At 42.0% G+C, this 27,676-nt stretch overlaps 1 protein-coding gene across 1 annotated transcript; it reads right to left on the reverse strand.

Moving 5' to 3' along the window:
• Positions 1-635: 635 nt before the first annotated feature.
• LOC148898411 (uncharacterized) lies at positions 636-27,566 on the reverse strand. The gene is made up of 6 exons (XM_088997618.1): positions 27,405-27,566; positions 21,870-21,977; positions 8,119-8,258; positions 3,841-3,937; positions 3,341-3,465; positions 636-2,786 (listed from the first exon to the last, which is right to left on the reverse strand). The coding sequence occupies exons 1-6, from the start codon at positions 27,487-27,489 to the stop codon at positions 2,610-2,612; spliced, it is 732 nt and encodes a 243-aa protein (XP_088853744.1). The 5' UTR covers positions 27,490-27,566; the 3' UTR covers positions 636-2,609.
• Positions 27,567-27,676: the final 110 nt, after the last annotated feature.

Here is a 27,676-nt window from a genome sequence, read left to right on the forward strand (position 1 = left end):
GCTACGTGTGTGTGTGTGTGTGTGTGTGTGTGTGTGTGTGTGTGTGTGTGTGTGCTTGTGCGCACATGTATGCGTGTGTGTATTAAATTTTGACAGGAAGAGGTAGGGAAAAATGAAAAGACAGATAAAGTTGTGAAAAGTTTAACTTTATTCATACATATGTGTGCGAGTCATTTCCCCTCCAAAAACAAATGGTGGTCTTTTTAAATACAGTATATACAGTAAAGTCTCGTTATATCGATATTCAAGGGAGTCCGAAAAAATATCGATATAACCGGGACTATCGATATATCCGACCCTGTTTGCATGTAATTTTCTCCGTGCGTGCATAGAAATAGTATCGATATAACCGGGACTATCGATATATCCGATATCGATATAAAGAGACTTTACTGTATATATTTTGTATTTGATAACTAAATGGCCAACTCTATACATATAAGACACTTGATCAGTTATCATTGATCAGTTATCGAATGTTAATAATAAAAGCCAGAGCTGTCACTGCGTTGATCCAAAGCAATGGTAGGGAGGGAGTTACATTATCCAAAGACTTAAGACTGAAGTGGTCACTTATACTTCATTTGTCCAATTGATTTAGAAAAAAATGCTCAACTCAAGGAACTTTGATGCAGTTTAGCTTTTACATTTTTATTTTGGCTTAGCATGCAACATTTGTGTAGTGAAGCTTCATTTCATGGAGAATAACTTGTAGCTCAGCTCCCGATATTTTCCCAAATGCGTGCCCAACTGTACAGATTTTCATCGTTTTGTTGTTTGTTTTCTCTAAAATATCTCTCAGTATGCATGTTCTGGCATCTGTTTGTAATAAATGCACAAGATCTGATATCAGAAGCCCCATAAAATTATTGATTAAAAAGGTATTTGAACAACTGACACTAGTCATATCTCACCCTTGTTTAGTCTGTTTCTATTGATCTTTGTAGAGTTTTAACTGAAAATATATCTAACAGGTATGACTTATGTCAGTTGTTCTTTTTGTCCTCATGTCTTACATTAAATAAGTAAAACTACCTGAGTAGTTCAACTTCAAGGCAAATGCTATAATGCCATAAATGTGGGATGACACGAAACTGCTCCAAAATGTGTCATCTGATGTCTTTACTTTGATGGTCACCTGCACATTTTTCAGACTTTAAAATAATGAGCTTGGATTTTTTCAGAGTACTGTACCATATTTTCCAGTGTATAAGGCGCACCCAAAAGCCTTATACACTAATACGCCGTTGCGCCTTTATGTAAAGTAATGTTGTGCCACAACAGGTATCGCAATTACTGTCAGCAGCCACCGACTCAATTTCTCCCTGTAGAAGAAGTTGGGTGTGGTTCATGCTGGGGGATATATATATATATATATATATATATATATATATATATATAACAGGATTTCATTTCATTTCAGTAATCTCTTAAAACTACTTTGCAGTATGGAATTATTTTCTAGATTTTGCCATAATCGTCCATTTTTGGCACAATGATTAGAAATGGGAAAGTGTGCGTTTTTTTTCCCTAGTTTTTTTTAATTAGTGTGTCAAGAAACACAATACCTTTAATTGTGAAAATTTTAAGGCCAAAATATTCCATGAAAACCTTCTTTAAAAGATAAACATATTAAAGAAGGAAGATTGGTAATATCTGAAAATTCTATTGATTATTGTATTGTGATATTATAACATATTAAGTAACTGACATTCCCTTTATTGCAGCAATGGATAAATAATGTAACCACAGCCTGTACTGTAGTGCCGTATAATGCGGTGTGCCTTATACAGGTAACATCCGACTTACGACCGGCGTGACATATGACCACCCGTACTTACGACGATGACCGCCAGACCCTATGTTTTTTATTTTAATTCTACACCTGGCACTGCAACGCACTAGCAGCCTGGCAATGCATACGACAATTTTGGCCAGCCAGCCAGCATCTCACTCTCGCACAGCAATTGACCGTGTGATGGCACCGGAGGGGCGAGTGTCCACCTACGCGGCCAGGACTAGAGCCGAGGCGGGTCGGGCGTCAGCGCTCGGGATTGCCGCGACGAAAACGCCACGGCGGGCCCACAGCCGGAGCCGCCGCCTCTTTGAGACAGTTTGTTCCGCTTCGGGGCAAGGTGGCGGGTCAGGCGCGTCTGTGCCGCAGACGGCCTCGGAGAGCGGGGTAAGGCCGAGGAGAGGGCAACCGGTAGAACATCGGCAACTCAGACCCACGCCAGCCCGCCCCTGTGACATCCAAATCAGGTCGTTTGCAAATCATTTAGCTCCGAATCTCTATTCAACATTTTGAACGGATTTTGACTTACGACCGCTTGGTCGGAATGGAACCCAGTCGTAAGTCGGATGTTACCTGTACAATATATGGAAGACTTTTTTAAACAACTCACTCGATGAGGGTTCGCTTTTTAGTCCTATGCCTCTTATACACCGGAAAATATGGTATGTCTTTTCCCATTTTTGGACAATTGTTACATATTACCAAACAGTGGCTGATGAAACGAGCAGCATTTTTCTCTTTCAAGGAAGCTAGGTGACAGTGATACCATCGGAAATACACGAAAAGAAAGAGCACATGGTGGGGTTTCTCAATTTTACATGTTCTGATCCAAGTGGACAGATTTTAAATCTGCAGGACACTTGATGGTGAAAACGGTGTGAGATGTGTTTTGTCGTTGCACCAGTTTGGCAACGGCATCACCCAGATCAAGGTGATTCAGGTATCCAGGGGGCATTGTCTCTGTTGTAGCAACACCTGTGTCAATCTTTATCTGCCAAGACAAAAAAAGACAATTTTCATCACACACGACAAAAGAAGAATGCAACACATGAATTATTGACTGGAAATAAATAAAGGGTATTGGGAGAACGTTTTGATCGGGATGATCACTGGGATTTACTTAGCCTATGTTTACTGAATGGCCAATTTACTAATTTGGCATGTTTGTTTAAACTGATGTTTTTGGATTGGATTTGCCTTGGGATCTGGATTCGCCCTTATTAGTCTCACATTGGAGAAATTTAAATTTCACAGCAGCAAAGTGATTTTTACGTACTCATTCACATTACACAAAGAAACACAACTTCTAATTTGAACAATATGCATCCATGAAGTGACACGCAGGCACTATACTAACAAACAAATAAATAAACAAACTGTTTTTATTTGAGAAACTTAATTTAAGCAGCTCGTCAGTTATACCACTAAATTGCTATATTGAAATGCCATCTGTCCTATTTGAATTGAAAAAACTGAATTGATCAAATTGAAATGCCCAAAAGTACTCTGTTATATTTTTTTTCTGTGAGGCTATGAATGTCTCACTTGGTAGAGTTTGCAGGGTGAGTCTTGATACTCTTCTCGTAGGACATGGCAGAAGGCCAAGGTACTGGCAGCTCCTACAGTCAAGAAACCAGTACCATGCATCAGAAGCTTTTCTCCTGCTCCCCCTATGATGCAGAACATACATTTGCATGTAAAACAATGTGCTCAGGAGATCCAGCTCGGGAGTGATAACATTGTTGACATAGACTGTAATCACAAGACTTTTGGAGTACATCATTTTTTACAAGGTGGCATTTCAGATTAAGAAAAGTGGGCATCATACATTTACCTCTTAGTTATTGTCTTCATTTATCTGGAAATTGTTTCTTTCTATCCTTCAGCACTTGCAAGCTAATCTATACATTGATGATGCAACAACCAGAGCCATTGGCACTGCTCACAGTATCGAGTTCAACGGTACTTGAACACAGACGTGCCACAACTCATAAAACTATCTTTTAATCTAATAAGATACTCCCTTATAAAACAAGCATTCTCACCTGTGATAAATGTGTAGCTACATTTGGAATCATCTCTCACCAAAGGATAGAAGGCCTTCCATGACACAAATGTACTAAAAAGTAAAGATTCCATAACCTAGACATTCACAAAGAAAAATTAGACATTTGTTATGACGTAAGAATGCCCAACAATAATATTAAATCTCAAACATCCGATAGACATGTCACGTTTTGCGAGGTGGTGATGGCGGGTGCGAATCCCAAAAAGCAGGCAGGAGGGAGCAGGAGGTTGTTTGACAAATTGTATTAAAATAAAGGTCAGCAGGAACAAAATGTAAAACATCAAAATGATCTGAACAGAAAAAAGTATCAAAAGAAAACCAAGTGTAAAAGTCCGCCAAGGTTAAACAAACACATGCACAGCATACAATGCATGCAATTGCAGACAAAGCATGCAACAAACAATGAACCGACCCCGGATGGTCGTGCCGGGAGTCCTTTTAAGTGTCACTGATTAAAACGACCAGCAGCTGCGAGGCTGCAGGCAGGGCTGACGTCGCTACCCGTTGGTCGCCAATCCGAATGTGGCAGTCCGCCACTGATCGGGACGACCAGCACCTGTGCAGGTGCAGGTGGGGCCGACAGCGCCACCCGTTGGTCGCCAACCAGATCATGACAAGACAAGGGTTGCCCAACCCTTTTTGACTGAAACTTTTTAAGTAGCCAACCTGCTGCAATGGACCTTTTTTTTTTTACAATATATACAATAATCAATCATAGGGGTCGGGTGCAGTGTGACCTGGGTGGCAAACAAAGGCCGACAATCAGGCGGTCCAGTCCTCGGCTATAGAAGCTAGCTATAGGGATGTGGAATGTCACCTCTCAAGCAGGTTTGGGCAACCTCATTGCGCCCCGGGTCAGTGTCTGTACAATGGGGTTCACACTGGTAGACGAGGCAGTTAACCTCTGTCTGCCTTTCGGTGGAGTGGATGGGTCCTGATTATTTTTTTGTGTGTACCTACCCAACAGCAGCTCAGTGTATCCACTGTTTTAGAGTATGCAGAGGGTGTGTTGGAGAGTACCCCTGCTGGAGACTCCCTTATTTTGTTGGGGGACTTTAATGCTCACGTGGGGAATGATAGTGAGACCTGGAAGGGTGTAATTAGAAGGAACGCCCCCTGCCCCACCCTCCGATCAGAAATGGACCTCTGTGCTCATCACGGATTCTCCAGAACGAACACCTTGTTCAGATATAAGGGCGTCCATATGAGCACTTGGCAGCGGGACACCCATTGGGCGCAGTTCCATGATTGACTTTGAGGTTATATCATCAGATTTGCGGTAGCATCATTTGCACACTCGGCTGAATAGAGGGGCGAAGCTGTCGACTAAACACCACCTGATGGTGAGTAGGCTCCGATGATGATGGAAGATTCCAGTCCGACCTCGCAGCCCCGAACGTGTTGTGAGGTTATTTTGGGAGTGTCTGGCGGATCCCCTGTCAGACCACCTCCAGTAGAGCTTTCCCCATGTCCTGGGGGAGGTGCGGAACATTGAGTCCCAACGAATCATGTTCCATGCCTCTATTGTTGAGACGACCAATCTCAATTGTGGCCATGAGGTGTGTTTCAACTACAGAGGGATCACACTCCTCGGCCTCGCAGCTAAAGTCTATTGAGGGGTGATAGAGCGGAGTGTTAGTTGGGAAGTCAACCCTTAGATTGAGGAGCAGTCTGGTTTTCATCCTGGCTGTGGAAAAGTGGAACAGCTCTACACAGTTAGCAGAATCCCTGAGGGTATGGAAACTTGCTGTCAAGATGCCAAAAGAAATGTGATATAATTTTGTTTTTGGTGGATTTTGGATAGAAGAAAGGTGCGAATTTCTCTCCATCCAAAACAGTAGTGTCAGGCGACCACTAATTGTTTCCGAACAGGTAACTGCAACCATCTGGAAATTGCCAATTGTCAGTTGGATGCGATTGGCCGGAAACCACCTTTAAAGTCGGAATGAGGAAGTCACTGCGAGGGAGAAGGGATAGTCTGGAGGGCGGTGCTATCCGTGGTCTGCTGAAAACTATCATCTGTTGCGACTTCAAATAAAGAAAGCTAGAAATCTCTTTGCTGGATCTAGCGGAATTAACTTTTTATCCTTTTACCACCGGGCTTGCTGTCTCGCCGCATAACACTCGCCTATCTAGTCTCCATGTGCTTCTTGGACTTTTAGACGGCATGTGGCTCTGTCCCTCAGGGAGTTGTGTGGGGGGTGGTTTGTGGGTACAAGGTAACCCTAAAAGGGGCTGTTCGGTTCCAATAACAGCAAAGTCAGCGTTTGGGTTGCAATCGCAGCAATAAGTCGGAAGTGTTTCCAGTGAGGGTTTTTTGTCTTTTTTTTCGTCGCAGATTCTGCTCTTAACCCTTATGGACAGAATTTATAGGCACAGCTAAAGCATTGAGCGGTCCGCTTTGGAGGCCTGAGTCTTGCTTCTCCGATTTTTGCAGATCATGTGGTACTGTTGACTTCTTCAAGCAGGGCTCTCCAACCCCCACTTGTAGCATTTTGCATCCAAATGTGAAGAGGTTGGGATGAAAATTAGCATCTTCATATCTGAAACAATGGTCCGCAGTCGGAAAAGGGTGGAGTTGCATCTCCGGGCCGAGGAGGACATCTTTCCCCAAGTGGAAGAGTTTAAGTACCTTGAGGTTTTGTTCACAAGTGAGGGCAGGAGGGAGTGAGAGACCGATAGGTGTATCCGTGCAGTGTCTGCTGTGATGTGGACTCCGTATCGGAATATCGTGGTAAAGAAGGAGCTGAGCCAAAGGGCAAAGTTCTCACTTGATTGGTCGATCTACGTTCCTACCCTCATCTATGGTCACGGGCTAGGGGTTGTGACTGAAAGACCGAGATGCCAAATTTCAATCTGACTGTATAATTTTGTATTACCTCACTTTATGTGCTGCTCTATCCAATATCATGACAGATTGGATTGGATTGGATATGCCTTTATTAGTCTCACAGTGGATTGAATTGGTGAACGGGCTTTAGCGTACATTAATGCAAAATATAATTGGATTTTGTTCAATCATTCATGCCAGACATGCATGTGTCCACTCCAGTGCCAGGGTTTTTGTCATTGTCACTTGAATTCCAGGACCTGCAGAATATTGAGTTTTAGGAGTACATAAATATTCAGTACAGCGTTAGAAACCTTAGACTCTCTTCTTTGATCAGAAAAAAAGAGTTAATTCCTAAATTATATGGGTCTGGAGTTATTTGATCTTGTTGTCCAAAATACAAATCAATACATACATATTGTTTATATGGGGGTTAAACAACAGCTGACGCTGGAACAAAGCGCTAACATGGAAAGAACGGAAATACTGCCCCTTGTGGAAAATAAAAAAAACATTACCAGAGACCATGGTCAGCTCTTTAGAGGCACCCGAGCATGATAAAACAAACCCCCAATAAACACAGGAATGGCGCTCTACGTCATATTTTCAATTCACAAATACATTCGTGAATGGCAGGGAATGAGTTAATAACTTCTTCTTTTCCTTTCGGCTTTTCCCTCCAAGGGGTCGCCATAGTGAATCAGTGTCCTCCATCTTCAGAGGTTTGATTCACATGTTTGTTTTGGCCAAGCTTTTATGTCGGATGCCCTTCCTGAACTAAATAATACTAATACTAATACTAATACTAATACTAATACTAATACTACTACTACTACTACTAATAATAATAATAATAACAACAATAAAAAAGCCATCCATAACCTTGCCCCTCCCTATCTTTCTGACCTGCTTCAAATCTCTGTTCCCTCTCGGTCCCTCAGATCTTCATCCTCCCTTCACCTCTATGTGCCCTCTGCCCGTCTCACCACGATGGGAGGCAGAGCTTTCAGCCGCTCTGCTCCCAAACTCTGGAATTCTCTTCCACCCAATATCCGCAATATTGACTCCCTCCCTATTTTCAAGGCTCACCTTAAAACCCACTTGTTTAAAATTGATTTCAATGTATAGTTCTATCTGCTATTTTATTATGTATCATTTTACTTATGGTTTTATTGTTATGTGCTTTGTTTTATTGTTTTTGTTGTAAAGTGTCCTTGGGTGTTTTGAAAGGCGCTTGAAATAAAATGTATTATTATTACCCCATGGACACAGGAAAATATTTTAATGACATGTTCACTGAGCAGACCATGATGAACCACTCAAAAGCAATTGACTGGTTAAACATTCCTGCTATCGAAAATACAATTAATACTCTGAAATAGTCACAAATATAGTTTTTTAAGCACTTTCACTGCGTGTACATACCCAGTGTAGCTCTTTGAGGGTCTGGTTATGTGGAGGGCCTCCCTGCCACCAACTGAACCCCAAAGAGGAAATGACATCTGTTATCTTCCCCACCTTTTTGAGAAGGTCTTGTTTCGCCTGCTCCACTCCAACCTCTGAGCCTGACAGACAAATTCAGAGCATTTTTATAGAATAGTAGTCCTCATGGGGTACAGTGATTTGAACAACTCCAGAACACTTTCACACGCTTTGGATTATGCTAACAACCAGAGCTGTAACAAAGAGAGGCTGGAAAAAAAGATACAAAGACTACATCCCCCATTTTTTAGCTCGGGTTCTATACCAAAGGCCAGAATGCTTGAGGGTGCAGTATCCTTGCAATTCACAGCACGGCACTTTTCTGGACTGAAATATCCAATGTTGTTCCCAGGATCTGTTGCAACCACTCATCTATCTAGTTTGGGGGTCACTGCCCCGACTGCTTTCTCGTGTTCCTTCTTTCTGATGTTTCACTTGGGACCGCTACATCCACTACAACGCGTTTCCTCTGCCTTATATCTATGAGCACGATATCTGGTTGTTCGCCATTACATTGTCAATCTGGATCTGGAAGTCCCACAAGATCTTTGCTCGGTCATATTCCACCACCTTTGGAGATATTTCCCATTTTGACCTTGGGGTTTCCATTCCAGACTCTCGCACGGATGTTTTGGCAGACTATGCCAGCAACATGGTTATGGCGTTCCATGTTAGCTTTCCCTACCACCATCTTACACCCTGCAATTATGTGTTTGATTATATCTGGTCCCTCTTTGCACAACCTACACCTTGGATCTTGTCTGGTGTCTTATATCTGGGCCTCTATCGGTCTGGTGTTCAGGGCCTGCACCTGAGAACCCAGATGTGCTGTTGTTTAGACCAGCCCTCTCGAGCCAGTGATAGGACTTCTTGAGATCAGCCATTTTTGTTGTGGTTCGGTGGTGCATCCTGTGTAAGGACTTGTCCTCCCATCATGGTCCCTACTCCAGCACCTCTTGTGGCGACACTTGCAGCTCGGCTACGACGAGGCCACCGGCTTCTCGCTCCGCTGCCTGGGCAAGAACGGCGTGTTCGTGGACGGAGTGCTCCAGCGGAAAGTCTTCCCCGACAGTGAGCTCCGCCCGTAGCCTTGTAGCTTAGCATTCGAGGCTAACAAACGTGATAGTTGACATTTCCCGAACATTCTCGTTCATGTGTACATTGAAAGTTATGTCGGTTTTGACACCGCCCTACCCACTTTCAAGGACTTGTACACTGCAAGAATCCAAACTAGGGCGCGGAAAATCCGACTGGATCCTCCGCACCCTGCCCACCACCTTTTCCAGCTACTTACCTCAGGCAGGCGCTATCGATCCATGCGCACCAAACCCAGCAGACATTTAAACAGCTTCTTTCCCCAAGCCATTAACTCTTTGAACAGTAGCCCAAATGGAACTGTATAGTGCCTCATTGCAATTTTTTGATGATGATACTAGTGCAGCGTGTTCTACCGGAAACAAATTCCTTGTGTGTTCTACATACTTGGCAATAAAGATGATTCTGATTCGGACGCTGATTTATCGTTGGGAGTTATTTTGAGTACTTTTCATGCTATTCGTGCTTTTTTGTGTATTTTTTATGACTGTTATAAATGTTGTGAAGCACTTTGTGGTTTTACCTGTTATTAGTGCTATATAAATAATGCTTACTTACTTTCTCACCTATTCCCCATTGTCGAAGACATTCTCTTAGACTTAGAACAGACGTGTGCATTTGTGAACAGCAGTACGGTTTCATGCCAAAAAAAGAGTATGACAGATGGAATGTTTGCTTTTGCGGATAAAGAAGTAGAGAGAAGGTCAGAGGGAACGGCATTGTGTCTTAGTAGATCTGGAGAAAGCGGATGACAGGGTGCCCAGAGAAGAACAGAGAATTGCATGAGGAAGTCTGAGGTGACAGACAATAATGTCAAGACATGTACAATGACTGTAAAACAGTTGTGAGGTGTTCAGTCAGTGTGACGGATGAATTAATGGTGGAGGTGGGACTTCACCAGGGGTCAGTTTTGAGCCCCTTCTGATTCGCTATAGTGAGGGACAGGCTGACAGACAAAGTTAGAAAGAAATCTCCATGGACGATGATGTTTGCAGATGACATGGTGATCTGTCGCGAGAGCAGGGGACATCTGGAAGAGAAACAAGAGAGGTGGAGTTTTGCCCTGGAAAGGAGAGTAATGAAGATCAGTCGCAGGGAAGAGGCAATACATGTGTATGAATGATAAGGACCTAATATGTTTGTGTAAGGTCTCAGTCGTACAGGAGTGGTCCATCGATGAAAAGGTTTCTTCAGCCGTCATCTGTACTTTTTTGAAGGTGTCGGACGTTTCGCATCTTATCCAAGATGCTTCTTCAGCGAATTAAAGTCTTACTGGTAGTATCGGCCCTAAATATATATCTCTAATGTCCAGACATGGCGGCGCCGGACACTGCTATGATAGGTCCCTACTCTCAGGTTGGGAGGAGCAGAGGACCACTCCCTGCAGCCCCACCGATTGTTCCTACATTCCTGACTAACGACTGGCCTGATTGCCCCACTCCCTCCGGAATCCCCTCATCAGCATTATTAATGTTGCCCAACCTGTTGCAATTGGCTGGCAATGAGTCTAGCCCAGGCATGGGCAAATTACGGCCCGCGGGCCACATGCTGCCCGTTAGGCTTTTTAATCCGGCCCGCCGAACCTGCCCAAATTATAGTAAAAACAGCGTCTGAAACTCATGACAAAAAGTTAGCGGACAACAGGGCAGATAACTGAAAAGTTGCCTGCTCCATCTTTCACAACCTGAAGCACAATGAGACAACTAATCACATTAAAAAACATTGTCAACATTGTACCTACTACAAATGCTACCTTGCTTAATTTACGGTAAATGCGCATGGCTAGATTTTGCTGCAGTAGTCGATTGTCATTGTGGTGCACAATGCAACGTTTGCATTGCTTCCTACAACATTATAAACATTATAAATTTGAGTTGGTTAAGCTTAAATATGAAACCTAATTTTAATTTAAAAATTAAGAAAACATTAGAGTAAACTGAAAGTACATCTTTTAAGTTCAGGCAAACTCATAACATTTAAGCTCAATCAAACTCATAACTTTTAAGTTCAGACAAACTCAGAAAATTTATTTACACTACTCAAACATTTTGAGTAAACTACTTGAACATTTTGAGTTAACTGTACTCAATCATTTTGAGTTAACTCTACTCAAACATTTTGAGTTAACTGTACTCAAAAATTTTGACGTAATCAGTTGCCATATAAATTTTGAGTACTTTCAACTTGTTGGGTTTTACAGTGTAGTTGTCTTGGTGCAACACACAACGATTCACCATGGCGTTATTTATGTGTTTGCCTTCTAATTTCGCCATCAACACGAAGTTTTCAGACCAAACAAAGTACCCAAAATGCATTGTGTGTCCCTTTCTCGGTCAGTGGCGGTCCAAACGTGACGTCACATGGGGATCGTCATCAACTCAAAAACAAGACTTAGTGAATATTCAGCACAAGTCTTAGAACGTAAACTATAGCTATATGCTGTGGAATCTTTGTAAAATACGCTCAGTCAAAGTCATTTGAAGTGATTTTATAAATTATGGACATAACTTGTCGGGAGGCATCGGTTGTCCTTTAATGCTTTAGGTTTAGTATTTCCGGCCCAAACACTCCCTCCAAATGCTCCTGGCCAGGCCCCTCTGTCAATTTTTAGAACCCAATGCGGCCCGCGAGCCCACCGACTGCCAAAAGGCTCTATCATTTTCGCGACCCCTTCTTGAGGGTATGCGGATTAGATAATCGATGGATGAATAGATGGATGGATTGTACTCTTCTTAAGTACTTAAAGGACAACCGACATCACTTTTTTGTTTCCTAACTGACATCAGAAAAACGTTTTATAGCATCTAAAATACCCAAAACACGCAGGATGATATTTTTTATCAAATGCAAAACACCAATAAAAATGACTTAAAGTGTCCAAAATCTGCAAACAAATTGAGCTGCTAATTGAGAATTTTCAGAAAGTCCCGCCCCCAGTTCGTGACGTCACGTCAAGATGTCTTGCCTTCCTCGAGAATCAAAACAATGGCTTCAGATTCGGATAATATGCTTTCTTGTTACACATCCAGTTATGAATATGATTCAAAGAGTTCTAACGAGGAAAATATAAATGTTTGCAATCGATTAAAGAAGGTCTTCCGGGTCATTTTGAGGCAACAAGACTGATGTGTAGCGTCACAGAAAATGCAGATGGCACCAGAGAATTGCAGAAAATTGCGCCCAAGCTCCGTTGGAAATGGGTTTATTTTTCAGCTTGGAATTTTTGTCAAAGAATATCAAAGAGTTGTCTTGGTGTAACATACAACAATTCACCATTGCGTTATTTATGTTTTCCTTCTAATTTCACCATCAACACGGATCAACACGAAGTTGTCAGACCAAACAAAGTACCGCAAAATGCATTGAGGTGATGCAAGGTATGTCCTTTCTCGGTCAGGGGCGTTCCTTCAGTGACGTAGGGTGAGGACTCGTCACCAACTCAAAAACAAGACTTCCGGAATATTCAGCGCAAGTCTTAAAACGTAAAATATAGCTGTATGCGGTGGAATCTTTGTAAAATACGCTCAGTAGAAGTCATTTGAAGCGATTTTACAAATTATGGACACAACTTGTCCAGACGTCGGTTTTTGTCATGGTCACTCGAATTTTAGGACCCATATATATTGAGTATATATGAATATTGAGTTTTAGGACTACATAAACATTCAATACAGAGTTAGAAACCTTAGACTCTCTACTTTAATTCTTAGGTTCTGGAGTTATATGATCTTGAAATGTGGGAAGCTATCCAAAATACAATTCATACCTATTGGTTTATATAGAGCTTTAACAACAGCTGAAGCCGGAGCAAAGTGCTAACATGGAAAAAAGGGCCATGCTCCCCCCTTGTGGAAATGAAAAAACATTGCCAGAGGCCATGGCCAGCGCTTTATCGGCACACAAACAAGATAAAAACAAAACTCGAAAAAATTCCGGAATGGCGCTCTACGTCATATTTTCAATTCCCAAATAAGTTCGGCAATGGCAGTGAGTGAGTTAATGTTCTGATTTTCATTAAAAATGTATTTGGAGTCAATTGGCCAGACAAGGTCCAGTCGTAGCATAATGGTTTTAACCTGATAGCACTGGGATAGGTTTTGGACTTCTCATCACATCTGGACACTGGGTTTGCAGTACATGAGCTCATCATCGGCTGTAAAATGGACTTTTATTGTTGAGTTGATATGTGGCAACAGTCTAATAACGTCACAATTTGACAAGAACGTTTCACTGATGTTAGTTTACTGCATTCAGCTCAGTTCAATCCACCGCTGTTTTCTGTCAGACTTTTACTGTCATTTGTCACCTAAGCCTTGTTCATGCTTCTTGTAGTAATCATACTGCTCGGCCTCCCTGCACTTCCGCAAGTATCACTACTTGGCAGACTTGGCTTGCTTGACATTTAGTGGGGACTCAACTTGACGAGCAAGATTTTTTTTTCTCAGTAATTTACTTGAAACTTGAAGGGTAAGACTAAGGAATGGAACAGAGAGAACATGATTTCCCCACATCTCTTGTTCTTCTACATGAATGTGAATCTTTTGTAGCACAAAGTAACCAAAAATACCTATTTTCGGTGTATAAGGCATACTTAAAGTCTTGATTTTCTTCAAAAGATGACCCTGCACCTTATACGCAGGTGTGCCTCATATGTGAAGTAATATTGAGCCACAACAGGTCTTGCAACTACTGTCAGTCACCACCAACAAGTTTAGAACAGTTAGTGAGTTGAAAAAAACTTGAGTTGAAAAACAGCTATCAAGATATTTGTATTTCGAATCAAGGCTTCGGATAGATAAATTTGCCACCTGAAGACAATTGGGAAAGGCTCGAGCATGCCTTTCTCTCCTACATGCGCTGCTGAAAAGCCATCAAAATATTTGTATTCCTTTGAACTCAAAGGTCCGCATAGATCAGCTGTGTCTTCTCAATTCACTGCAAGCATATTTTTTTTGTGCTTCAAAAGAGTGAAAATTTGCTTAATTTGTATTTTGTATGTATATTCTGGCCTGACGATTGGTTGGTAAGCAGTCCAGAGTGTACCCTGCCTGTTGCCTGAAGAAAGGCTTGAGCATAACTGTGACCCTCGTGGCATCAGAAAATGGAAGGATGTAGTTTCTGAAGACTTCTGTTTTAATTTTTTCAGTCCAACCATCCTTAAGTCAAAGTCAAAGTCAGCTTTATTGTCAAATATGCTCATATGTATGACATACAGCACAGATGAAATTAATGTCCTCTCGGACCGAGCGTGCAAGGCACTTATAATGTGGCTAAAAAAGACAGACAATTGACAACAGACAATACATGTAATTTCTGAATGTAAAGTGAGGTAGTGTCTTCCATCCATTTTCCAATCCACTTTATCCTTACACGGTTCACGAGCGTGCTGGAGCATATCCCAGTTGTCTTTGGGCACATTGAATTGGTTGCCAGTAAATAAAGAGACGAACAACAATCTGCGCTCACACTCACACCGAGGGATACTTTTGAGTGTTCAATCAGCCTGCCATGCATGGTTTTGGAATGTGGGCGGAAAACAAAGTACCATACTCAGATAATATCCACACAGGACTGGGGAGAACATGCAAATTCCACACAGGATATACACAGCCAGGATCAAATCCACAACCTCTGCACTAAGAGGTAACGCATTAACCACTAGAACATGGGTCTCAAACTACGGTCCTCAAGTGCCGCTTTCCTGCTTGTTTTTCATCTCTCCCTGCTGCAAAACACCTGATTCAAATGATCAGCTCATCAGCAAGCCATGCAGAGGCCTGATAACGGCCATGGTCATTTCAATCAGGTGTGTTGCAGCAGGCAGAGATGGAAAACATGGAAAAAAAGCAGGAAAGCGCCCCTCGAGGACCGGAGTTTGAGACCCATGCACTAGAGCAGGGGTGCTCACACTTTTTCAGCATACGAGCTACTTATAAAAACTACCAAGTCAAAATGATCTACCCACGACAAAAATGCAAAACCTAATTATTTTCAAATGTTTTAAGGAACGGTGATGGAAGAACACAGGATGGATTCGATGACAGCCGTGTAGAAATGTTGCAGCACCTCCTGTGGCAGGCCATGCTTCTTTAGCAGCCTCAGGAAGTACATTCTCTGTTGGGCCTTTTTCAGGATAGAGTTGGTGTTGACCTCCCACTTCATGTCCTGGGAGACTGTGATTCCCAGGAACTTGAAGGTCTCAACGGTTGACACCAGGGAGTTGGATAGTGTGAGGGGTAGCTGTGGTGATGGATGTTTCCTGAAGTCCACGATCATCTCAACTGTCTTGAGCGTGTTCAGCTCCAGGTTGTGACGGCTGCACCAGAGCTCCAACTGCTCCACTTGTTGTCGTGGACCCTCCGCACCCTGCCCACCACCTTTTCCAGCTACTCCCCTCAGGCAGGCGCTACCGATCCATGCGCACCAAATCCAGCAGACATTTAAACAGCTTCTTCCCCCAAGCCATTAACTCTTTGAACTCTTTCAACAGTAGCCAAAATGGAACTGTATAGTGCCACTTAGCAGTTTTTTTTGACAACGATACTAGTGCAGCGTGTTCTACCGGAAACAAATTCATTGTGTGTTCTACATACTTGGCAATAAAGATGGTTCTGATTCTGATTCTGATTCTTTGTATGTACAATGTATGTTAATGTACCTTGCATAACTGAATGAGCCAATATTGCACAACACACATAATAACTACATATACATAACATAATAAATAACTATTAACATTTTTTTGTAATTACCTGAGTTTACTTTGATGACTTGCACTGAATTGAATCAGCCAGGGATGCATAGTCCGGACACTAGCTGCTGACAGCCAGCCTCAAGCACATTTCCAAATGTTCATCATTCATGGTGGAACGGTATTTGGACCCGCTTTCTCACTCATTTTGATCACCATATGTTTTAGCAAGGGCTTAAAATCTGAGGTAATTCGCTGACTAGCTTGTAAATTGTGCTGCGTTTAGCGCCGTTGTTTACGCATGCACGGCGACCTAAAGGTAAAAATTCTGTTCTGAATGGTTGCCCTGTATGTCAATCAAGTGACGGGACGTTTGATAGGCTGACAAATGTTTTTTTACTGTCACGCTGCGATCGACCAGTACTACCTCCGCGATCGACCAGTAGATCGCGATCGACGTAATGAGCACCCCTGCACTAGAGTGTTGGACCACCCACAAGTTTCAGTTTTGCCCTTTATTCATAAAGTGATCTATATACACTGTGAAACCGAACAGTACTACTGACTGAAAGTCATTGAGGTCAGTCAACTCAAAAGCCGATTTTTTGTTTCAAAAACTCAAACGTTTTGAGATTTTGAATGAGTCCTGCGTTTTTAATTTGCAGTAAATCAATACTTTTGAGTTCATGGCAATCGTTTACTCAAACATTTTGAGTTCACGGCAGGAAGCTGCGTGATGACGTCACTGCGTGCTCTCATTGGACGCCATTTGAATTCTCAACGGCTGAATCTGGCAGAGACCGACGGATTATTTATTTTAAATTAGGGTGGAAAGACAAACAATCGTATTTAATATCAATATCATCCACCGCTCGAGCCAAGGACTTCTAATGTTACGAGCTCTTCTGTGGTAAGTAGGATTTTTTTCTTAAACGTCTCTTGTTTGTAGAAAGACACAGCAGTGTTAGGAGAATTGTACCGCGCAGGTTTGTTTGGGCGGTGGTGGTAAAGAGTTTGATGGTTCTCTTTATTTGTAAGTAGGTTCATTGTCAGATCTCCCAGGCAGGTGACGCGCAGAGCTTGATCGTGGCGTGGAGTCAAGCAAGTCGTGCCGTGATGTCCGTCCGACGCCCGACGCGTGCCTGTGCGGGTCTTTGCAAGTCTCTTTGAGTCTGTGAGTCCGAGATGAGTCTGCCCCGTGGTTCGCCCAATCTCTCTGTCCCGCGACAGCTCCTTTTATACCATTTTCAAGCGTGTGCTATGCGTCAGGGTGAGACGCACATCAAGGAGATCAAGGAATTGAAAGACATGAAAGGGTTGAAAGGCGCACTTCAAAATCATACACACGTGTGACGCCACAGGGCTCCCCTCCTGGATCCGAAGTCGGTGAAAGTGATGAAGGAAAAAGAAATAAAAACAAGTCATTCTGCGACATGGTGAGGCCAGGCAAGATGACGGTCACCGGGGATGGCAGGCGTCGGTGGGGTGGTTGCCGAGGAAGTTTCGTGGTGCCTGAAGTCGTTGTACGGGAGCACGGCAAAGAGTGCTCTACGACTGCCAGTTTGAGTCGATCGATGAGGGATTGTGAGGACGAAGAAGCGTGGGGTTGCTCATGCTGCCGGGCACGGACAGGCCGGTCATCGCCGACGGTGGCGATGATCGCGCTACCTTGGCGCTCTGCAGGACGCTGAGGAAGAACGCTGACGTCGGAGGCCGAGTCGGCCATGAAGCGTCTTCCCGAAGTCCGATCGTGGACATAAGCGATGTCCGACGATGTCCGATCGTGGACATATACGATGTCCGATCGTGGACATAAGCGATGTCCGACGATGTCCGATCGTGGACATATACGATGCAGCTAGTTGCAGAGTCGCCAGGCGAATTGGACGATGTTGGCCATCAGGGTGCGGCAGGTTTCACGATGGGGTCGGGGCGCCCACGGGTGGTGGCGGCCCATCGGGAGCTCGGCTCGAGGGGTCTTGCTGTGAAGATGCCGGGATCACGGGCAGCTGGGAAATCTGGTTCTTTCCATTTGGAGAGTTGATTGGGCTGAGGAGGACGGAAAAAAAATCCTCCTGGCTGGCTCGCCAATAAAGAGCTTGATGGTTCTCTTTATTTGTAAGTAGGTTCGTTGTCAGATCTCCCAGGCAGGTGACGCGCAGAGCTTGATCGTGGCGTGGAGTCGAGCAAGTCGTGCCGCGATGTCCGTCCGACGCCCGGCGCGTGCCTGTGCGGGTCTTTGCAAGTCTCTTTGACTCTGTGAGTCCGAGATGAGTCTGCCCCGTAGTTCGCCCAATCTCTCTGTCCCGCGACAGCTCCTTTTATACCATTTTCAAGCGTGTGCTATGCGTCAGGGTGAGACGCACATCAAGGAGATCAAGGAATTGAAAGACATGAAAGGTTTGAAAGGCGCACTTCAAAATCATACTCACGTGTGACGCCGCAGTGGAGTAACAACTATCACAAGGTGATAAAAAGTTATGTTTGTGTCAGCGAAGGTCTGAGAATAATCGTCAAATGGGTGTTAAATTAAGTTTTATATGAACTTCAAACGTTATAAGCAGGTTGGTGCTTTGAGTTACCGTATTTTCACGACCATAAGGCGCATATAAACGTCTCAGATTTTTTTCAAAATGTGCAGTGCGCCCTGTAGTGCAGTGCGCCGAATGTGCGGACGTATTAGTGTATTAGCGTAGGAGCGTTTTGACTGTCACCATCCGACACAGAGCAGTAACGCTAGCGGAGGAAATGGAAATTGAACATTTCCGAAGAGGTCCTTCTTGGTGCTGGCGTTTTATGAAACGGTGCCATTTTTCCATCCGCACCAGAACTACGGTTGCGCAGCAACAGCCGGCGGATTATTCAGAAAAGTTGGCGAACTTCCGGTCCTACTGCGAGAAGCACATCGCCGACAAGCGCATCCAGCCGAGCCACAAAGCCGAAAAGGGCTGGATGGACGAGGATATGATGAAGGAGTGGCTGAGGCAGGTGTATGTAAGGAGACCGGGAGGTTTTTTCCACACATCACCGTCACTTCTGATTTGTGAGTCTATGCGAGCGCATCTCACAGACAATGTCAAGCAGAAAGTGAAGCGGATGAACGCTACGCTTGCTGTGATTCCGGGTGGGTTGACCAAGGAACTCCAACCGCTGGACATCGGTATGAACTGGCCGTTCAAAGTGAGGCTAGAGCGGCGTGGGAGCGATAGATGACCGAAGGAGACCACAGCTTCACGAAGAGTGGTAGGCAGCGCCGGGCGAGTTACGCCACAGTTTGCAAATGGATTGTGGATGCTTAGGCTAACGTGTCTGCTGGCACGGTGGTTCGAGCTTTCGGAAAAGCCGGCATTATTTCCGAGGAGCTGCACGGCACAGAAAGTAACTGACAGTGAGGAAAGCGAACCTGCCATGTTGGATTTAGCGCAACTGTTCGATTCTGTTACCGGTAATGTGCTTGTTTTTACCATGCCGACGCCTATTGAGCGATGATTACAAAATGTTCTTACTTTGTCATTAATAAATAAAGCACTACCAAACTCAGTTTTGCTCCCGATCTGTTTTTTAAATACGCCTGTATGTTGTGTAAGGCGGACGCCCGTATGGCAGTAGAGGATATGTACCGGTATATAAAACTTGCGTCCTTTCATCCGGTGCGCCCAATGTGTGTGTTAAATACAGAAATGGCACACATAAATGAGACAGCGCCTTTTCACACGGTGCGCTCTTTGGTCGTGAAAATACGGTAACTTTGTTTTAAATGGCAGCACAATAAATCATGCAAATTCAACGTGCAACAGTTGTGCTGCCGTTTTAAGAAGGCACTAAGTAAATATAATGCTAGCCAAATAAAATATCACTCTGTACAATTGGTGTAGTTTTAAATGGTCTCATTCATGTGTAAACATACAACTTTTTAAATGTATTTTTGAAACTGCAATCACCATTTTTCAAACTGCAAACACCTGACTGGCTTGATGGCATCATTTAATCTGGTAAATTTGATTATTTATTCAATTTAAAAAGTAAACATGGATCAGGGTGTTTTATTAAATTAAATGATTACATTTGTTGTCTGTTTTTTCTATTCAACCTTTTAGCCCCAGGGTGGAAATTGAGTAACACCACCATTATCTAAGGTATGTTTACATTTTTATTAATGCTACATGATTAATTACCCGAATCATATTAAAAATAATACATGTATGTATTTTTTTATATTGAACAGAATTTTACCTAAACTTAATTCTCCATAGGTCTCCATAGGCCACTGTCTTGGGTTTGAGATGCTGAAGACAAGTACTGCAATGTTAAGATCCTGTCGCTTTCCCCAAATTAAAACTTGGCTTTTATCTCCTCTTGCTTTTGATAAAGAACAGCATGATATACATGAGACGCAGTCTAGCCCTTCGAGCTCTCCATGCATACCTACGAGAAGATGACTCACAGTTCTTCAAAACATGCAATGTATGTATTGCCTGACTTAACACAAATGTCTATTGATGTGTTTTGCAGTGGGAAGAGGATCCAGACATTGAAAACATTCCTGTCGCACTTCTCTCCGTGACAACTAGCGCCATCTTGTTTAACCCCAACAGCGTTTCTGTTGTGATAGAAGATGGCATTATTGTGAGATGTCTTCCCAGGTTGGCTGATACACACCTCCTCTTGTTTGGTTTAATGTATGCACTACATTTAGATTCTCCAAAAAAATTAATCCACACATTCACCTTTATTCAGAAAATACTGCTGTGTCTTGATGATAACAGACCACTCAAACCTCGCCTGCTAAGTTTGAAAAATGCTTTGTTCCGCAATATTGAAGGCCTCCAATATTACGGAACAAAGCAACACTGGATAAGTAATTTCATAGCTTTACTCTGCTTTGTATACCTAAACATTGATGTACTGTTTGTGACTGATTTTCTATTCATAATTTGATGTGGATTTCACCAAAATGTCTTTTTTCATTTCATGAATACTGTTTGTTTTTAGTAAGTTTTACTTTGATTTGCACCTTATAACGAGTACATTGAAATGTATTCTCTTGTAATTATTCAAGTATATGCTTGTCAGAGAATTTATTTTTTAACAGAACAGCAGAGTATAATTTGTTGTTTTTTTCTGTTTTGTTTTGTTGTTGTGTTTATTTCACATCTTTATCACGATGTTGTGTTAATTACTAAAAAAGAACTGCTCAGGGGTTTATTTGTTGTTTTGGTACGTGGACATGCTGTGCATTTGATACTGTTATCATGAATGTTTTATCAAAGGTTGTTTTAAACGTTAATAAAAAATGTGCGCTAAAACAGACATGTGATGTGGGTTTTTGTTTTTAGACATAGAAGGCAAATATAAGTACAGTATACATGAATATTTTTTTTCATGTAACATTATAAATTTGAGTTGGTTACGCTTAAATATGGAACCTAATTTTAACTTAAAAATTAAGACAACAAGAAAACATTAGAGTAAACTGAAAGTACATTTTTTAAGTTCATTCAAACTCATAACATTTATGTCCAAACAAACTCATAACATTTAAGTTCAGTCAAACTCATAAAATGTATTTCCACTACTCAAAAATTTTGAGTAAACTGTACTCAAAAATTTTGAGTAAACTGTACTCAAAAATTTTGACGTAATCAGTTGCCATAAAAATTTTGAGTACTTTCAACTTGTTGGGTTTTACAGTGTAGTATAAAAATGTACAGGTATGTGATTTATTTGTATTCCACTTTTCTCATAATTCATTTATTTGCCCATAAACGTTACTCTATGTACTAAAATTTACTTTATGACTTTAGGAGTATCAGTTCTGTATTTGCATTTTTAGTAAAAACCAAATCTTGCAGCAAAAACATCAACAAATAAGGATGGGTTGACTTGAAAAATCATTTGCATAACTCACCCACATCCCCTACAATTGTGATGAGGCTGTCCTTCGTGTTGGCTGAGATGAATGATGTGAGTCTCTCCAGCCGGGTGCTATCTCTCGAGATCACCGCAACTTTGAAACCTACAGTAATTAACAGTGAATACACATTCTCAAATCAACTTCATATTGAGAGCACTTTTAACAAACAACAATGGGTATGCAAAATTCTGTAAAGTAATAAGTCCAATTAAAATGGACAGGACATTCCCCCTCTTGAGTTTTTAATTCTCTGTTGTCGAATGATCTACATGACAGTAGCCATTCATTGATGAAAGAGTGGATCATGATTGAGTCCACTGACCAGAATGTGGGCGCTCAAGTGATCTTGTGATGACAACATGCTGTACATGACTTGACTTGTGTTCTAGGAGTGGAAGTCCCTGGAAAGCACTTTGGAGTTAAAATTTCTTGATGAAAAGTGTGATAAATGCTTTTGACCTTTTTAAAGTAAAATGACAAACTTCAAATCCTAGCAGGAAATGTTAACTTGTAATGAGGATCTTTAACTACACTGTGTGCGGCATTATGGGGCATTTCTCCACTGCAAGACTAATAAAGGCAAATCCAATCATACTAATCATGAATCCTGGTGTAAAAATGTCAGTTCCCAAACAAAATGTCCATTCCCAAAGATCTTGTACAACTGCTACCAACTGTACTGACATAAATCATTTTGTTTGCGGTTACGTAGTGTGGATCTGATGTGGCTTGTCTTCAGCATTTTTTGGGCCACGATATTCATCAAAGAAGAAGAATATGTGCTTGGTGGGTGATCTTTGTCAGCAGCACGCACGTACCAGCACTGATTTTGGTTGGGAGGAATGTCGGCGCCATTTGACTGTCGGGGCTGGACAGCCTTAATGTGCTTGTGTTTTTTGAACCCATAATGGGCAGCATTTTTCACAGACCCATTTTGTTCAGAGGAAATGTTGATTTTGTTGGACAGTCAGCAGCTATATGGATGAATAACTTGTTAAACCGATAATAAGGAGTGTCCGCGCAGCGATCAGATGTGTATATCGAACTGGCAGTCGACACTTGGAATTAAAAGAGATAGATTTAAATGGTACAGGGTATGTGAAATAATCTCTTTTTTCATGAATGGGCGCTATAGCTTCTTGTTTGATTTCAAACTTAGCTTGCAGCAGATGTGTGAAAATGTTCAGCAAGACGTCACTGATCCACGGGGGAAAGGAAGTGTACAGTATGGAGAAAAAGTGGTTAAGATTGTATGACTATGTCTTAAATGTTGTGTTGAATTACTTGGTGATTTTATTTTTACCATTCTGTTGATGGTGGTGCGGGTACCCGCATCATCTTCTCTCTCTCCTGTGGTTGCACGGTGGTTGAGAGGAAAGAAAATCTGTGTTGTGTGTTGCACATAGAGCATATTTGGCAATAAAGCTGACTTGATTTGAATTGACCCGACTGGATCATTGCTCTACCACAATAAATGGCAATTGAAACAACGAAAAAAACCCTCAAAGAGGTAAATCTTCACCTAATATTGGAATGAATGTCATTCATCATCAGCTGTGTCTAAAGCAGGGGTGCTCATTACGTCGATCGCGATCTACTGGTCGATCGCGGAGGTATCCTGTTTTTTTTTACTGTCACGCTGCGATCGACCAGTAATACCTCCGCGATCGACCAGTAGATCGCGATCGACGTAGTGGAGCGGCATTTTCGGACTGTTCATGGAAAATACGACATTGACGTCCCCCCGAAAAGCCAGCTGAGAAAGAGAACGGTGGACGAACTAAAATCCCAGTTGTCCGGACAGCAGTCATTTTTCACTCAACATACTTCAAAAGCGAAAGCCGCCACAGAAGCATTGTTCCGGGTGAGTCACGCCATCGTTAAAAACAATAAGTCCTTCCAAGACGGAGAGATGGTAAAAGAAGCATTAGTTGAAGCAGCTGACTCCTTGTTCAGAGACAAATGTGGAAAGACATCGGAGATTGTGAGGTTTCTCACTGCTGAAGTCCAGGACTCATGGACAGTTCTGTAACTTACTCACACAGGAAAAGTACCCCAACATGAGGAAATGTGCTACCTCCTTGACTGCATTATTCGGCTCCACTTATTTATGTGCGTCAGCCTTTTCCTACATGAAGATCATTAAGTCCAAATACCGTTCCACCATGAATGATGAACATTTGGAAATGTGCTTGAAGCTGGCGTCAGCAGCTACTGTCCGGACTATGCATCCCTGGCTGATTCAATTAAGTGCAAGATATCAAAGTAAACTCAGGTAATTACAAAAAATGTTAATAGTTATTTATTATGTTATGTATATGTAGTTATTATGTGTGTTGTGCAATATTGGCTTATTCAGTTATGCAAGGTACATCAACATACATTGTACATACAAAGAATCCTTAAAATATTTGAAAATAATTATGTTTTGCATTTTTGTCGTAGGTAGATCATTTTGACTTGGTTGTTTTTATAAGTAGCTCGTATGCTGAAAAAGTGTGAGCACCCCTGGTCTAAAGCCTAAAAACAGCACATTCATTATCTGATCCATTTATCCTCACAACGGTCACATAAGATGATCTACATTTCACACTCACAATTGCACCTTGACAATGTCCAATTAACCCACCATGCATGTTTTTGTAATGTGGGAGAAGACTGGAGTACCTAGATAAAACAGATACAGCTGCAGGGAGAAGAACCAAACTCTACTCAGGAAGGTCAGAGCCAGGAAACTAAACGTTTGACCTCTGTACTCTCAGGCAGGTGTGATAAGCAGTCGACCAGTGTGCTGTTCACTTATATACAGTCAAACCTCGGTTTTTGAACGACCACATTTTGATCAGAGATTTTTACGCCTCAGATTACGACCGAAAAATGGTTTTCACCTAAACTGAGCAAACCCAAAAATGTCAATCGACTCTTCTCAGCTTGCTTTCATGAGGAAAATACACTACCATGTGCAATGTTTATTGTGAGGAGGTTTGAAAAAAACAAAGATGTGTCTTCAAACAACTTTTAAAATGGACAGGGAGAGTGGTTGCCAAATATTTAATGGAAGGTTATTCAAGAGGGAAAGGCTGGCAAAGCAAAAGGCAGAATTCCCTCGGAATCTTGGTCCTCAGCACCTTCACTTATATCTGATGGGCAGATTTGGGGTACAAAAGTGATCTTCAGGAGATTGAATACTTTTTGTTCAGGGGTACATACATCTCACTTTAACCAGTATACCTGTGGAAGGAAATACTACAGCGTTTTTGGATGGGCAGCAAATAAAGTGAAAACAGCAGGGGTTCCAAAATAGAACCCTGTGAAACACCATATGGCAGAGGGGCAAAGCCATACTCAGACTAACCTAGACAAATACAAACATTAATGTCAGCGAGACTCAAACCAACCGAGACGAATACAAACATTTCTGTCAGCCAAATCGACTCAAGAGCGTGACCACTCATGACCAAATGGTGTTGCAAAGAAGCCAGCAGACTACTGTAGTCAACAGCATTTAATGTTGCGGTTAGATGCATAAAAACAAGACACGTGTAATCACCAGTGTCATTTGCCCGGGGATATTATTTTTAAAAAAATGTAACATGACTGACTCTGTGGTGTGCATCATCTTGAACCTTAACTTGAAAACCTAGAGCAACTACAAACAGCATGGAAAGGTGGTAAAAGCCAAGCACAATAACAGACAAAATTTGACATCTAAGCGTTAAGACAGAAAACTTGAAGCAGTATGTCATGAAAAAAAAATGAAAAGCAAAACATTAGGAACCAATGGAAAGAAACTAGAGTCAATGTTCCTGGCCGAACTAGAAGAAATAGAAATGGAATTTGCATACAGAATAACAAAGCAAAAGCCATAATTAACACCTAAATAGAGAAAAAAAGAGGTGGGAATGGCCTAAAGAAAAAGAATCTATCGATCATTGGATGAAAGTCATTAAGTATTGAATCGCAAATCTGCATTGGACAAGTTGATGAAGCTTTCGTTTGGTACCGTTCGTTTGGCCAAAATAAAATCTGAAAATTCCCAGTCTTTAATGATACAAGGCTTAATATCAGGTCAACACACTACTACATCTTGAATGGTTTATGTAGACATTTGGACACTTAATTGAAAGGGTGTTTGGGGATGATGACATAATTTTTAAGATGCTTTCGTGTCTATCCATACAGCAAAAAAAATTTAAACACTATTGATCCAAAGACATAGAGTCAATATTCTAGAATGATCTTAATATTATCCAGATCTCAATCCAATTGAAAATCTTTGTTTTGAAGTTGAAAAAAACAGGTCCATATTAAGTCTCTCACTAGCAAAGTCGATCTGCCAATAGTAATCAAATAAAGAAGGAGTCATATTTATGAAGAGTACTGTTTATACTGTTTATGTCTATGACTCGGAGACTGTGACCTGTTGCAAAAAAAGTACTATTGGTTTTATAGAAATGTTTTAATGACCCCCACCGATGATTCAATGTTTGGTTTTTTTCCCTCAAATTTGAGTGACATGTTTTTCTCCTCTGCTTGGCCAACACCACAGGGTTCAAACTCAATGCCCGGGGGCCAGATCTGGCCTGCCATATTATTTGACCTGGCCCATGAAATTGAACACTTCAACTTCTACAACAATTGCTAAAATCCATATAAAAATACATCTACTTCGCACATGTAATAAATAGGCGAAGATATTGTAAGCATTTATTTTCTTACCAAAACCCTCATGACACTAACGATTGTTGAATGAGACATTATTATTGATATCTTTATATGTTCATTCATTCATCTTCCACTTTAGTCTCACGAGGGTAATGGGGGAAGTGCTGGAACCTATCCCTACAGTCCGCTACAGGCACGAGGCAGGGGACACCCTGAATTGGTTGCCAGCCAATCGTGGGGCACGCAGACAAAAAACCATCATCTCTCACAGTCACGCCTCAGGACAATTTAACTCAGGACCTTGAGTTAACATACGTGGACCAGGGGAGAATATGCAAGCTCCACACAGGGAGGCAGAGGGGGACTCTAACTCCCGACCATCTGCACTGTGAAGTCTGTATGCTAACCACTCGGCTACCGGGCCTCCCTATTTATGTGTTTTCATTGTCAAAACGGCCCTCGAAGGTAAACGATCACTACAATGTAACCAACCCAGAACTGTTGCAGCTGTGAATCGCAACAGAAAAACAAAGCAAAATGTATGATGTTTGTAATTGAAAATAAATTGTAAACTGTAGCTTATATTAAAATAATGTGTTTTGAATCACAAACGGACTAACAAAACATTGCTAATACCTTCCATTTTTTTGCCGATTAGTCACATAGGGTTCGATCCAGATTTGTTTCCGACACTACACAATGTGATATTTGTGATATTTTTAATAAATGATGTACATTTCAAAACACTGTATAATAATTGTATTATATATTTAACATACTGTCATACACAATCAACGTAGAGTATAGTACAGAACAACAAGTCCAACTATGTATGCGTGTCGCTCTCCCAGTGGTCGAACTTACCTTTATCCAGTAGGGATTTCACTATTCCAGAGCCAACTGTCCCTGCTCCACCCAGAACCAACACAATTCTTTCTGACTTTGACATGACAGTTTAGTTGAACTTGCTTCCTGGGTCTGCTCAACAACCAAAGTTCGGAAATTATGTTGCTCATCGTAACAAGTTGCTTTTAAAAATGAGACCGCTTGCACCGAAGCCACGCCCCGTGTTGTGTCAACGATGAATGTACACGAGAGAAGCACGACTGTAAAAATGTCCCCGCCATCAAGTAGTT

Source organism: Hippocampus bargibanti, linkage group LG05 (assembly GCF_051943395.1).
Source record: "Hippocampus bargibanti isolate YZ-2025 linkage group LG05, ASM5194339v1, whole genome shotgun sequence".
Classification (NCBI taxonomy): Eukaryota; Metazoa; Chordata; class Actinopteri; order Syngnathiformes; family Syngnathidae; genus Hippocampus; species Hippocampus bargibanti.

Bases quoted from the DNA above. Each gene is read 5' to 3' on its own strand.
- LOC148898411 (XM_088997618.1), bottom strand. From the start codon at position 27,489: ATGTCAAAGTCAGAAAGAATTGTGTTGGTTCTGGGTGGAGCAGGGACA. The intron at 8,259-21,869 runs GTGAGTTATGCA...TTTGTCTGTCAG, and splicing joins CACAATTGTAGGGGATGTGG to GCTCAGAGGTTGGAGTGGAG. The intron at 3,938-8,118 runs GTATGTACACGC...GTGAATGTCTAG, and splicing joins CCCTCAAAGAGCTACACTGG to GTTATGGAATCTTTACTTTT.